This window comes from Urocampus carinirostris, chromosome 9 (assembly GCF_059441175.1).
Source record: "Urocampus carinirostris isolate Australia breed hairy pipefish chromosome 9, RoL_Ucar_1.0, whole genome shotgun sequence".
Lineage (NCBI taxonomy): Eukaryota > Metazoa > Chordata > Actinopteri > Syngnathiformes > Syngnathidae > Urocampus > Urocampus carinirostris.
In genome coordinates, this window is record NC_142357.1 from 5,085,374 (window position 1) to 5,100,878 (window position 15,505).

Here is a 15,505-nt window from a genome sequence, read left to right on the forward strand (position 1 = left end):
AGAATCCTCCGGCTCTGCTTCCCCAGAGGAAGACGTATCGGTGGGATTGACAAGGTCTTCGAAGTACTCTGCCCACCGATTTACAATGTCCCTGGTCGAGGTCAGCAGCGCCCCATCGCCACTATACACAGTGTCGATGACACACCATTTGCTCTAAAATGCCGAATGGTGGACCAGAATTTTCTCGAAGCCATTCGGAAGTCGCCTTCCATGGCCTCGCCAAACCCCTCCTATGCCCTAATTTTTGCCTCGGCAACCGCAGAAGCCGCATTTTGCTTGGCCAGCCGATACCTGCCAGCTGCTTCCAGAGTCCCACAGGCCAGTAAGACTCAATAGGACTCTTTATTCAGCTTGACGGCATCCCTCACCGCCGGTGACCTCCAATGGGTCTGAGGGTTGCCGCCGCAGCCACAGCTCTGATCAGCCGCCTCGACGATGGAGGCACAGAACATGGTCCACTCGGATTCAATGTCCCCCGCCTCCCTCGGGACACAGGCAAAGTTCTGCCGGAGGTGTGAATTGAAACTTGTTCTGACGGGAGATTCTTAAAGCGGTTCCCAACAGACCCTCACAACACACTTGGGTCTGCCGGGTCGGACCGGCATCTTCCCCCACCATCAGAGCCAACTCGCCACCAGGTGGTGATCAGTTGACAGCTCCGCCCCTCTCTTAACCCGAATGTTCAGAACATGCGGCCGCAGGTCCGATAAAACGACTACAAAGTCGATAATCGTACTACGGGCTATGGTGTCCTGGTGCCAAGTGCACCCTTATGTCTGAACATGGTGTTCGCTATGGACAAACCATGACGGGTACAGAAGTCTAATAACAATACACCACTTGGGTTTAGGTCAGGGGGGGCGTTTTTTCCAATCACGCCCTCCATGTCTCACTTTCATTGCCCTCGTGAGCGTTGAAGTCTCCTAGCAGTATGAGGGAGTCCCCAGGGGGCGCGCTCTCAAGCACACCCTCTAAAGACTCCAAGAAGGGTGGATACTCTAAACTACTTTTTGGTGCAAAAGCACAAACAACAGTCAGGATCCGTCCCCCCACCCGAAGGCGGAGGGAGGCTACCCTCTCATCTACTGGGGTGAACCCCAACGTACAGTTGCTGAGCTTTTGAGCAGCTAACTAACTATCAATTTACAAATTGCAGTATGTATTTGCACAATAGCCGACCCCGAAAAATGCTTTAATATAGCCACATAATAAAATAAATAGAACAAAACGTGTACAACAACCTGTGGAAGTAGTGAATCCTTCATATTTTTGGATTTTGCAATTTTGAATGCTTGCAAACGAACACTTCGCCGAGACACTTCATATCCATTTTGGCTCTGGGTTTCAAACTAATCGAAGATATTCTTCTCCATTTCTCAGTACTGTCCAAGACCGTTTCTATTTTCCCCAAGGCATGGCGGATTGCAAATATCCATCCATCCATTATCTGCACCGCTTATCCTCAGTAGGGTCGCAGGGCGCTGTAGCCCCTGTCAGCTACTTTCAGGCAGTGGGCAGGGGACACCCTGAACTGGTTTCCTGCCAGTTGCAGGGCACAAAGAGACAGACAACTCATGCTCTCATTCACACTTAGGGACAGTTTTGGACCGGCTAATTAACCTGACATGCATGTTTTTAGAATGTGGGAGGAAACCGGAGTGCCCGGAGGAAACCCACACAAGCACGGGGAGAACATGCAAACTTCACACAGGAAGCTTTGATCCCATAACCTCAGAATTGTGCTGCGGTTGTGCTTATCACTCACCCGACCTTTTTTTGTGGGGATTTGTGAAAGGATTGGTCTTCATGCCCCTTTTCCTAGAGACGTAGATGAGCTGAAGGAACAAAAACAGAGGCTGTTGCAACCACTGAAAATGCTATGGTGGGATGCGTCCGGCAAGAATTTGACTATCGGCCTGATGTGTGTCGTGTGGTCGATGCCTCATTTCATGTAAAATTTGGGATGACAAACGTTCTGAATTTATCAGATTTTTTTTAATATCCTTAATATTTCAAAATGTGCCAATGACTTTTGAAACATCCTGTATTTTGTAGCTACGTAAATATAAACATCCTTCAGCTAGGGTCATATGTGATAACGTGAGTGATGCAGAAATGTTCAGCAATCAGATAACTCGTTAATTCATGATCTGCTTTTAAAAGTAGCGCAGTAACTTAACTGGTAGTGAGTTTTATCAATAATGCTTTCCAGGTATGCGTTCCTTTGTGACTCGTTAGTCTCAACACTGCTAGTTTGTTTTTCTATTTTATATTAACAAAAACCTTATTAATAATGGGCGTTATAAAATCACTTTGCTTTAGTCATTGACGGGTTTGCAACCCTCAAGGTCAGACGACACAGCATAATCAGTAAGTGTAGAATGGAATTATAAGTTGTCGAATAGAATGCATCATTGTTGTTCCATGCGACTTCTTCTGTATGTGTTTGTACTCTGTTAAAAATAAACGACTAAAAACTGGGCATGTCGTGGAACTGTAATAGTGTTTCTGATAACCACAAAGTGTAATGTGATGTTCACAAATGCGGGAGTCGGGTGATCCTACATCACTTTAAGTGAAAACAAAATAATTAAAAAATAAAAATAAATAAAAAATAGAATAAAACCAGACACTTGGTGCTGAGAAGCCACTTTCAATATATAAATATATATACATGTGTATATATATATATATATATATATATATATATATATATATATATATATATATATATATATATATATATATATATATAGTATGTGTTGTCTTCCTTATAAGCCTTATATGAAGCTTTTCATTTTTTATGGCTCCAAACATTTATAGTTTTTGTTAGTTTTTGGTCCAATGTGGCTCTATCAACATTGTGGGTTAATATTTGGGTACATTTTTAAAATGTATTGTCCCCCCACAGTTATTGTTATATGGTATACACAATTTGAAAAGATAAAAAACGTACAAAACACAGGGAAAACATAAAATGACATGTAGTCTGTAGATATGTTGTGCAGACACAAAAACCGTAGAAAATACGCTAGCTCTCTTTAATGCTGGTGTGCCTGTCCCTTTAAGAAACTGCACTTGCAGCCATTTTCTGCTCTTTGTGTGTGGGGTAGATTAGAGCTGGGTATAACATAGGAGGAAAACTAGAGCATCAGTCGCCTCTCAGGACGCGTTTAAGGCGGCGAAGAGGTCGGAACTGCGTCGCAGACTGTCCGCCCACTCTCACGTTTTGTCGGACTGACATGAAATTAGCAGGTATGTTTCTGACACTTGGATGGCGCTTCGAAGACAAACGTGCTCTCACTGCTGATGTGAGCTGAATAACGATGATGAGCGAGCTCTCCTTTCTGCTCCACTTCCTGCTCATACGGTGCATCATTCTCGCTGCTTTGTATTATTTACACATAGTACATCAAAGGGCGTTGCTGAGATACTCCGGTTCGGTTATAATGAGGTTTTCGTTGGTTATTCCCCCACGCGGGTTTCCCCGTTAGCTTCCATCGGTATTGTAGCTGATGATGGGTGGGGTGAGGAGAGCGTAGCAAGTGCAGCGTAGAGTGATGGAGGCCAGACGATTAACAAAAATCCTGAATAAATGGATGGAAATCACTTTTTGATATCCTAAAAGAATGTCATTTGACGTATAGTCTCTATCATTTATAGATATAGGTTGAACTGCTCTCATAATCACACGCTTGCGGGCCTGATGCTCAAATGACATTCGGAATATTCACTACTTTTGCTTAACGGTTCAATGATTATTTCCCCCAAAACTTACCAGTTTCTTTTTAACCTGCTGTTTTGTGAACGTATTCCTCATGCCCAAATTTGGGATGTCACTAGTTGTTTCTGATAGCTTAAATCAGTGATCGGAAATCATCGGGCCCTCGGACTGGCATCTGGCTGCACAGAAAAAATAAAAAATGCCCTTTTGGCTTATACTGTATATATTTGTGTATGCACTATATTTGTTTCGGGCAGCACGGCGGCGCAGTGGTTAGCGCTTGTGCGGCACAGTTCATGTCATGGGAACCTGTCGTGGGTTCAAATCCAGACTTCCTGTGCGGAGTCTGCATGGTATCCCCGTGCTTGCGTGGGTTTCCTCCGGGCACTCCAGTTTCCTCCCACATTCCAAAGACATGCATTTCAGGTGAATTGGCCGGTCCAAATTGTCCCTAGGTGTGAATGAGCGAGTGAGTTGTCTCTCCCTGTGTGCCCTGCGATTGGCTGGCAACCAGTTGAGGGTGTCCCCTGCCCACTGCCCGGAGATGGCTGGGATGGGCTCCAGCCCCCCCGCGACCCTAATGAGGATAAGCGGTACGGCTAATGAGATGAGATGAGATATTTGTTTCCACCTGAGTGTGCTTCATACCAAAGCTCTAGGGTAGTATATCACCACAATTGTAAAGTGTTTGATCAGTTGACAAATATCACCAATCCCATTAGCTCAGCATTGGATGCAACGGGAATTGAAGCCAGATCGCGGCAGTGAGAGCGCCAAATCCTATGCAGTAGGTTACTAGTAATGTAGATGACATTGAAAAATACTTTAAATTTTATGTCATCATCACAGTATTTTTACTCACAGTGCCACGTTGTACAATGTTCTACAAGGGCATTATGGCAAAGAGTTCAGCTCCCAAAAACGTAATAGTAGTGTGATGGGGAGATAAAAATGAGATAACTAGTGGTCTAGAGCTCACACAGTGGATTTGGGCTCATTAACGTTGTTGTTATTACTAATGGGTTGGACCACAAGAATATAATCTGACATTTAACCAGTCTGTGGAACAGAAACGTTTGCCCATCACTGGCATAGATCACCAGATGGTCCTTTTCCAAAAATATTTCAACATTGATATTTTAATGTGATTATTAAAGTTTCCTCCATTTACCTTTAATTGGCTACAACTGTATGACCTAAGAACATGTGGTTTCAAGTCAAGTCAAGTCAAGCCAAGCCATGTCATGTTTATTTATATAGCCCTTAGTCACAAAGACCACATATTATTGCAAACCAAAGAAAATTATTACACCATCCCCTGATCTAAAACCTACACGAGGACAAGTAAAAACTCAAAAACCTCAACATGAGGAAAATGAAGAAACCTTGAAAACAAATGATTCACAGATATTGTCAACATAAAAATAAGGGATATTCAAATGCTATATAATATAGGTGTGTTTTAAGCATAGAATTAAACATTTCCACTGAGGTTGCAGATCAAACCTCAGGGGGAAGAGCATTCCTCAGCACCGGGGCAAGTTTACTCAATTTACCTTTAATTGGCTACATCTGTATGACCTAAAAACATGTGGTTTCAATAAAATATATTATACCAACAAATACAATTCTATAAAAAGGATCTCAATCTGATATTATTATTAGAATTAGAATTTTCTTTATTGAATTGAATTTATTTTATTGACACTGATATCAACCTTGTGAAAAATTGTATGCAACAAGATGAGACATGGCACTCAAGGGTAAACATGCGATAAAAACTTCAAAGAGAAAATAAGATAAAATACACTCCGGATAAATGGGCAAAATTATTTAGACACACCACATGGATTTGTGCTCCTATGACTACTCAGGTGGTTAAGGGATCCCTCAACCGTGATTTACGAAATAGTGCTTAGTGACTGACCTAAGTTTGAATAATAGTGTAATGAAAGGATAGTGCATCGTTACATTAGTGCAATGAAAAGTAGTGCACTAATATTTAGCAGTAACAAAAAATCCCAAATAAGTCGCAAGAAATGTTTTTGCGCAGTTTTGTGCGCTTGTCAAGAGTGGTTATGGCCCTGGGAAAGAAATTGTCTTCGAGCCTGCTTGTCTTTATTTTAAGGGACCTGTAGCGCCTACCAGAGGGCAACATTTTAAAGAGTTTAAGAAGAGTTTTTTAAAATGTTGATGGCTCTACTGCATTATCGCAAGCCGTCAATGTCTTCCAAACTGGGCAGAGAGCAGCTAACAAGTTTTTGGGCTGTGTTGATTACTCTTTTTACTCTTTTTCTATTGATAACGACGTGGTGAATATTGTTTTAATTGCCCAAAGATAGCTGGGATGGGCTCCAGCACCCCTGTGACCCTACTGAGGATAAGCGGTGCAGATAATGGATGGATGGATGGATAGACATGGCACTACACGCAATAAAGACTTTAAAGAGAATAATCAGACAAAATAATGTCAGAATAAAAGGCAAACCTATTTCCAGGGTAGTGGTTGGAACAACGAAAAGTAGTGCAACAATATTCAGTCTTTGAGCCTGTTAATCGTTTTACTCAACTGTAGCGCCTACCAGAGACGAAACGGGTAAAAATGGTGGTGACCAGGATGAGAGTCCTTCATAATGTTGGCTCTGTTTTATGATTGCCAGCAATATCCTCCAGACTGGACTAAAAGTAACCAATGATTTTCTGGGCTGTGTTGAATACTCTGAATGATTTTCTTGTCCACTGCAGCCTCACTCCCAAAATAACAAAAACATTTAGTATTGGATTGGATAATATCTGACTGACAACACTCCGGCCTGCAATATCTACCTAAATAAGAAGCAGTCAGTTTGATCTAATTGTCACATGTTGTCTGTCAAGTGTCATATTCTCTCATAGTGCCCCCTGGTGTAACATAAAAGACAAATTATCAAAAGACAAAACAAAACACAACGTGTCATTCTAATGGTCATTGCTGTCTCATAACATTTACGGCCTTACTTACATAAGAAATGATGAGGCCCCCATTTAATTTCTAAATGTGGTCATGTGAACTACGTTTTTTGTTTTGAACAAGCGTGTGGTTTCCTATAGTTCTTGATGAGGTCAGGTTATATTCACTAGCAACGGATAATGTAAATATTAAAGTTAATACTGACACCATTTTTCAGAGATGCTCTAGATTGGTTTCGTTTGGCGAGGACAAATCTATGTAACAATCGCAACCCCTGAGGCAGGGGATCCCACTGAGTAGTTCAGCCTTGGACTTGACACACTTTTATTCAGTGTGTGTCTCTTGACGAGTGCCTGATAATAAACAATAGTCACAGATTTATGAACAGGCTTAATACAGTTGTTTAAAATGTTTCAAGGATTAAAAGGTGAATTTTGGGTGAAGTGCTTGTAAATGCTTGAAATTGTTGCCTTGTTTCCCAACAAGTCTGCTTAAAAATGACAAAGACACAGCTGTCTGGTAGCTTCCCTTTTCCATTGCATTTCCTATTCCCTCTTGATTGACAGCAGCTGGCAATAGTTTGTTTGGTAATTTTCTTTGTAGTATCATTTCCTCTTACGCGTCGAGCCCAAGAGGACATGTACATGCTACACCTAAACAGGGCCCTATGAAATGTGTATTAGTACAATAATTACATATCAAATATGGACATCTATTATCGGCCGTCACAAAATTAAGGTAGTGTTTCCCAGTGTTAAATGGTAAATGGAAGAACTTCCTGAAACTGAAAACGTAAGCTAAATATTACTGTCATTTTTACCCAACACCTATATGGGGAGGAATTTGTCTAAAAAGTATTTACACACGTATTGTTAGGATACACTATTTGTAATTTACTCAAGATCTAAAAATCAAATGTCTTAATAACAGCACAAGCAAGATTAAAACTCGCTAATGTAAATCGCAGCTATATTTGTGACTCTGCAAAATACATGATACTTGATTTCTCCATTTAATGGCACTCAGGAATTTTTAAAAATGACTTTGAAAGTCCTTAAAAAAGAGATGAGGAAAATGTAGTGTTCTTATTTATGTTTTTTTTTTGTCTATTGTGCTTGAAACTCCACCCTCAACACCTCAAAACCAAAATATATTAAGATTACATCCATTGCAACCTGGTCATCCTTTTTATTTAATTCTTTATTTTATGTTGTACTTTACGGGGCAGCACTGCAACACAGTGGTTAGCACGTGTGTGGCACAGTTCTGAGGTCATGGGATCAAACCTTCCTGTATGGAGTTTGCATGTTCTCCCCGTGCTTGCGTGGGTTTCCTCCGGGCACTCCGGTTTCTTCCCACATTCCAAAGACATGCATATCAGGTTAATTGGCCGGTCCAAATTGTCCCTAGGTGTGAATGAGTGAGCGAATTGTCTGTCTCTGTGTGCCCTGCGATGGGCTAGCAACCAGTTCAGGGTGTCCCCTGCCCACTGTCCGTAGATAGCTGAAATGGGCTCCAGCACCCTGCGACCCTACTGAGGACAAGCGTTGTAGACAACGGATTATACTTTAAATGGTAAATGGTCTGCATTTATATAGCGCTTTTAAAGTCAATGAAGACCTCCCAAAGCGCTTTACAATGTGCTTTACACTTACCCATTCACACAGACATTCCCACACCGATTGCGGCCATGCAGCCATGCAAGGCACCTACCTGCTTATTGGGGGCATTAGGGATTCAGTGTCCTGTCCAAGGACACTTCAACATATAACACTGAGGAGCCGGGAATCGAAACTGCGAACTCTTGATCCCAAGACGAGTGCTCTACCTCCTTTACTTATTTTATATTTTACTTTTATGGATTGTTAATGCAACAACATATGCAGCCTGGTCCTCCTGAAAAGGAGACTACTATTATTTTACATTTTTGATATTTTTGGGCAGATAAACTTTGTAATTTTTTGCACTTTTTTTGTTTTTGTTTTGTGTGATAAGTCTAAATGTATAATGATCTTACAAAAATGTGGTAGTAAAAGATTATCTTACACATTTGCAGGTGTACAGCATACATATGTATGTATTTCTGTTTGTTATTTGTCATAACCCTTGTGTTTTTTATTGTTTTATATTGTAGAATATTCCTTTGTGTGTTGTGCACAATTTTTTTCTATCAGTCCAAAACTTCAATATTAGAATATAAGGGAATTAAAAATGTGTTTTTAAAAAATCCGATTAATCGATTATTCAAAAGAATAATCGACCAATTTATCGATTATTAAAATAATCGTTAGTCCAACCCTAATCAGGATATTACCTGCCTTGTGATTTTGACTGGATGGAAACATAGTTTATCCTCGTGGTTTTTCAAAGTTGTCAAAAGTACACATTTAATTTTGTAATTGGGAATGTTACCAATGCAAACTAGGTCAAACCTGAAAAAAAGTTTTATCTTCCCCTTTTGAAAAAATGCAGACACGCAGGAATGCAAATTGAAAGTTCAAAATGATAAAAATGGTCATCCCTGTTTTTTTTTTGTTTTTTAACCATAGAAATGTCGGTTGCTGACTTTTTTGCAGCACATTGTTGAACTCTATATAACAATAAATACTAAACAAAAAACTAAATAAATGTATTCAATCAAGATGTATTTAATACCTCAGATATGTGCCGTTTAAATCTTTTAGTAAAACCATCACGTAATAGGTATGGGTAGCTCTCACAGATTAAAGTAAATGTGGAAGTGACCCACTCATGCACACTCACAGGACGCATACAAATTGTTGCACAATGTAGTACATGCTGGGAAAATTTAAACAGCTAACTGCATCTTAAAAGCCTGTTCTCAAACGTAAAAGGAACCAGACTTGGCAGCACTGTTGGGCTCGCCTCTTTTTGAGCAAGTTATACTTTTCTACAAAACTCCAGTCTCAAAAAGTTTCCTTAAAAGCTTATGGATCCTTTAGATACACATAGTTCTTGCATCAGACATTTTGTGTTGGAGCAATGAAGGACTTGGAATACTTATTGCAAAAATTAGATATGATTGGCTCATACTTTGTATAAAAAAAGAAGAATGAATGAACAGTTCTCCACTGGTAAAATCTGGTTCTAAAAAAATCTACATTCCAAAAAGGGCGAATTGCTGTAGTAAGAATAAGTATTACATTGTAAATATTTTTGCCTATTTATCCTAACATTCTTTCTTATTTAATTGTTTTCATTTAGGTCTCTATTACATATTTATCCTAGAATGACAGTTCTAATCTTGCTGTAAACAATGTTTGCTGTGTTGTTATCAATTACAATAAAGATAATTTTAACTCAGATGTGTAATAAATGTAATTGCACAACATATGCAACATATAGCAAGCACACGATGGGTATAGTAAGAATTGAAAAAATACACAGCTGCAAGGCCAACACCATTGTCAAAGGCGGGTTGATAAGGAATTGATACTGCATGCACCAAATCTTCGAATTTTTTTCTACTAAGCTTCATTCTAATGAATTCTCTGAGCTACAGTTCTTTGGAAGGACACGTTTAAAATTAAAATTTAGGATTAATGCATAAAAGATTAAGTGTTTTAATCTATGTTCCAGCCTTTGAGTACAGCAGAAAGATGCATTGTACAGTTGGAGGGCAAGCGATCCTGACAAATGATGTCAATGTTATGCTGTTATTTATGTATATTTTTTAATCATCTATATTGACTGACACTACACCATATTCTTAGTGGCATATGGTATGTAGTTTCCTGAAATCTGTTCTACCTCTTGGTGCAAAATATTATTTTAAGAACTAATATGACAGTACAGAAGTTATTTGTAAAACAAAAAAAAAATACAAAGTATAGTACAGTACTTTTATTTGCTAAACAAATGTTTGAGCTGTAAATTGGGTTTGCTATTTGGATTAAATGTATAATAGATTGTTTAATGAATGAATAAATAGAGGTTTCTACTTCTCCTGACTATCATTTGACCTTTTTAGAACATAATCCTGCAAAAAATCAAGGAATTTGTGTACCAAATATACATTAACTGTTCAAAATTTTAAAAGTAATTAAAATAATGCTTCATTGGGTAAAAGTATAAACTAGCTAATGGAAAGCTATTTAGGTTTCCTGTTAAAAAAACATAAACGTTGATTTTGGTAATAAAACTAAAACTCCAAATTGTATTGTGTTCTTTTATTTTCCATAGTTGGCCCCAAGTAAAAAAAAATGGACACCAGAGATTTAATGGAGCTGATGACCAACCAGTCAACAATTTTTGTCTTAGTTTAATGGCCTTTTTTACAGCCTAGGAAAGGAAAAGAAAAAAAAGGATTGGGATTTGACAATTAAAAGATCATTCAACTAAAACCTTTCAAATTAAAATCTTATTCTCCACGGCAGTCTTTCCTCTCTCTCTGAGCACTGATTCCGTATGTAGAAGTGTTTGCCTCTTTTTCATCTCAGCTCCGGTTTTGGTTGTCATGGTAACAACAACTATATTTCAGTGGTGTTTTTTTGTTACAGTCTCACTGACACATCAATGCTTCCTTTCAGTCTTTTACTGTCCATCATTCATTTACTTAACGTTTCAATAGAAAATATAGTAGTAACCCTAATCTACTCACAAGAATTTTGATACAGACGCTGCCCTACCTATGAACGAGATACGTTCAGGACGATCAGTCGTAAGTTGAATTTGTTCGTAAGTTGCTTCAGTGCTATATTTTGTTTCTTTAAGGTTTGTATAAGTATGTTTAAGGCTTGTGTAAATAACCTGTATTGTTTTGTACTAAAAAATGAACGTTTTATAAAATAATATGCTCTATAAAGAAAAATAAAGTTTGGTTTAACTTACTTTTGGAAGCCGCAACCTCCGTGGTAAAAAGTGGAGTGCGTGTCTGCTCCGTGCCTCGCAGAAGAGGTGAGATCCGTGTTTTAACCCAGCCAACGAAACGCATGCGCGCGATGAATGAACGAATCACGACAGCTCCTCCAGCGAATACATCTCGTTCTTTCCAGCCAGCGTGGACAGTCGAATGGGGCTTTGTGCAAAAAATGACCGTGCTGTTTTGTGCATTATGCCTCGAGAGCGTTGTACCTCGCACAAGTGTTAAACGTCATTACGAGATGAAACATGAACATGAATTCAAGGACGAATCCGATAAGGCGGAGACTTTAAAACGCGCAGTGTCCAGTACGGCAAACAAACACAGACCCTGAAGTCCTTTGTCACTGCTAAAAACGCCATTGCTCACTGCATAGCAAAGCACAGAAAACAATTTACTGATGGCAAATATTTTAAAGAAGCCTGTGTGTGTGTGTGTGTATGCGTGTGTGTGCGCGCGTGCCTTCTGCTTTGCTGCTGTTATTTCAAGTTTTGATCTTTTCTGCAACAAGATATCATTGATGAATGGTATGGTAGCTGTCCATAGCACTTGTTTTTTTGATTGTAGTTCATTGTTAATGAAGAATGGTTGATTCTGGTTGATTCTTGTGGCAAAAAGTTGAAGTCATGGTTGGCTACAGGCCTTTCCACTTGTTATTTACATTTATTTTTAGTTGATTGATGAACAAGAATAGTGTAAGATAAATTGGTCAGTTCTATCAGTGTTTTTCAACCAGTGTGCTGTAATAATCAATAATAATAATACCAAAAAACTGAATAAATAAAACAAATATGCTACAAAAATACTGCTGAAATACTGAAACAATACTACAGTTTGATTTCAAACAGTTTGAACCACTGCCACTTTTTTTAACATTTTAACAAGTGACGTTTGTTCTTTGTTCTGCATGCATTCAATTTAAAGTACATTTGTAAGGCAAAGTCTAGCATAATGCTCAAGCTCTTTTACAGAGAAATATACACAAATAAAATGGATGTCATCAAAACCATATTGGCTTGAATGTTACTTAAACCTTACAGAAGCGAGCACGACTTTGTTTTGTTCCTATGTCCGACTGATCTACTGCCATGATACGCAAGATCTGCTTTAGAAACTTTGCAAGTAGTCTTTTTGTCGGCTGTATCCCAACTTAAAATGCTCCCAAACCTCACATAGTTGATTTTTACGCCGCCATTTCTTTATGTTTATGTTACCACTCAAGACAGGGACGCTATTGCGCATGATTGAATCTTAGCAGAGATTACAACCATGTAGAGATGCCTATCTCTGTTGGAAAAACATGTCTGGTGACAATAGTTGACAATGAAATTCATTGTCGACTATTTTTAGTATCAATTTCTGTCGACAACGTCGAATAACTCCTTCATGCCATCATTCAGTCTCAGACTTTTAATTTGAAAATAATTTTGTGTTCCTCCTTTTCAGTCTTGAGTGAGGCTTTGTGACCATGACGACCCACGTGACCCTTGAAGATGCCCTGTCTAATGTGGACCTGTTGGAGGAGCTGCCCCTCCCAGACCAGCAGCCATGCATTGAACCCCCTCCCTCCTCCATTATGTACCAGGTATGAAAACACCCATCCAGTTGTCCTCTGCTCACTTCCTATCTTTGTATCATATCTTTTCCTTCTTTTGCAGGCAAATTTTGATACAAACTTTGAAGATAGGAATGCGTTTGTCACGGGTATCGCTCGTTATATTGAGCAAGCTACAGTCCACTCTAGCATGGTGAGGTTCCCTTTTTATTTTGAAAGATTTCCATATGACTGGGGTGCAGTTATAGATACTGCTGCATAGAGCATGCAGTTTGACATAAATGATCACTAGCTCTGAACTAGACACCCCTGTTTTTTTTTTCTTATTTTATTTTGATATATGTAAATTTGATCGGACTAACGTGTAGTATTCTCATTATTTAAATGATCACAAATGCCATGGTGTGTATTTGTGCTATGTATCTTTGTCAGTCAAAAGGAATCTTAGTCAACCACATGACATTTGGTGGTTGCGTTATTTGTCCAGCCCCGCTTAAACTGTGATTAGACAGCTGGGTAAATCATTACATTGAAGAGCTTCGCATTTTTTCCCAAGTTGAACATATCCCTAACCTTAACACCAACCCCCTTGGGCTTTCAACCCACCTGGGTCTCATAAAAAATATAAGGGAAACACTGTTAGTTTATTGTCATCAAACACTCATGGTCACAAATCTAGTCAAATTCCACTCAGACCATTGCATTTGTGTTGGTGTGACCCGTGTGAGTGGACTGACAAATAGAGGAAGATGTGCTTTATTCAACTCTATCCAAACAGGAACTCCCATTTAGGCTGCTGCCGGTCTATTTGATTATATGAGAGTAAGACGGACTGACAAGCTATTTCTGAATGAAAGAAATGTTCCACTGCTGAAATATTAATGAACTACTATAAAGAGGGTGCTCATCTGGGAGGAATGAATCTTCTATTATGAATAAACTACAGAATGACGTAGACTAGTGAGCAGTAAAACCAATGAGCAACCAATTATTAAAATGGGTCTCTGCAGATAATACAATTGAAACAAAACCAGTAATAAAATGTTAAAATATGAATTTGTTACATTATTGCATCACAATTAGGTGTTGCATGATGTTGTTTGAACTGATCGTGTCTTTCGGTACTTTTAGCACTATTGAGGCTGCAACTAACCCTATTTGATCCTGTGCTGGTCAAGATCTTTTGTTTGTATTATTGTTACATTAGTATGATATTAGCGTTTTTTTTCGACTGGCGGGGAAGTTTTTTAACGATTTTTTTTCACTATGAGCAGAATGAAATGCTGGAGGAAGGGCATGAATATGCTGTGATGCTTTACACTTGGAGAAGCTGCTCTCGAGCTATACCCCAGGTAACATTCAAACACTGAATAAGTGTTGATTAGTATTATTATTTTGCTAAATTAAGTCTGCTAGTCTGTTATGTCCGGTTCAAAATATAAGTTCCCTTTTATGTGGGTGGGCAAGCAAGCTTGACTAAAGGGAGAAGGACTAAAAAAATGCAAACAAAAACACAATAGAAAAGATGTCTTTTTCTTGAACCAATGTAATTATTAATTTTCTGTCGAGCCAAGGTGTGATTTATCATGAATGAATTTCCAAATGTAATTGCAAGCACATATTCTAGAGCAGTGTTTTTCTAAAGAGTGTGCTGGCGTACACTGGTGGGTGTAAGCCCCTGTTAGTGTGCTCACAAAATGTCCAATTTTATCTTTGCAAAAAGCATGCTATTGTTTGGTATCTTTGTTTTCAGCGGAGTAACTATAACAGTCATCCAATAACAGATTACTATTTATTTTCTTATTGTATACTCATTATCTGCCCATTAGGAACTATATTTAACGATTTATTTTGTTGGATTAAGCTGTTTAAGATTGCACTGCAAATATAAATGATAAATCAAATACAATAAAACTATTGCTCATATTTTCCCTTTTTAAATATTATATAATCAAATCATTTGTTTTACAGAATCATTTAAGGTAATATTTTTGTTATTTTTAAAGGAATCCAAGTTCAAAATGTGAAACTTGATAACTGGGTTAAATTGAGAGTACAAATGAAAATTACAACAAAACTATTCAACTTGTATTACCTACTTAGCCACAATAATCACAAATGATGAGAACAAATTTATTTAGGCAACACATGATAATTCAAGTTTAAAAAAAAAAAAAAACGCCGGAAATTATTTTTTAAACATTTTTGATGGACGGTAAAACCCTTTTCTGTACCGCATACCAGTTTTATGTCTGACTATATTCTCGCAGCCCAGCCCAATCATAATATAAGTAATAACAATGATGATGAAAAAGCAATAAGCCCAAGCCCACACACTGGAATTTTTACTACACCACTTAGAATCTAGATGACATAGGAAAAGGTATTATATTT

General features: G+C 38.5%; 1 protein-coding gene across 1 annotated transcript in view; it reads left to right on the forward strand.

Annotated features, from left to right (window-relative positions):
• The first annotated feature begins 3,089 nt into the window (after positions 1-3,089).
• The window catches only part of cyfip2 (cytoplasmic FMR1 interacting protein 2), a 41,125-nt gene continuing 28,709 nt past the window's right edge, over positions 3,090-15,505 (forward strand). Inside the window, exons 1-4 of the mRNA XM_088344308.1 lie at positions 3,090-3,255; positions 13,003-13,141; positions 13,215-13,304; positions 14,386-14,463. Of these exons, the coding sequence (XP_088200434.1) occupies positions 13,025-13,141; positions 13,215-13,304; positions 14,386-14,463 (285 nt within the window). The 5' untranslated portion in view covers positions 3,090-3,255; positions 13,003-13,024. The remainder of the gene's footprint in view (positions 3,256-13,002; positions 13,142-13,214; positions 13,305-14,385; positions 14,464-15,505) is intronic.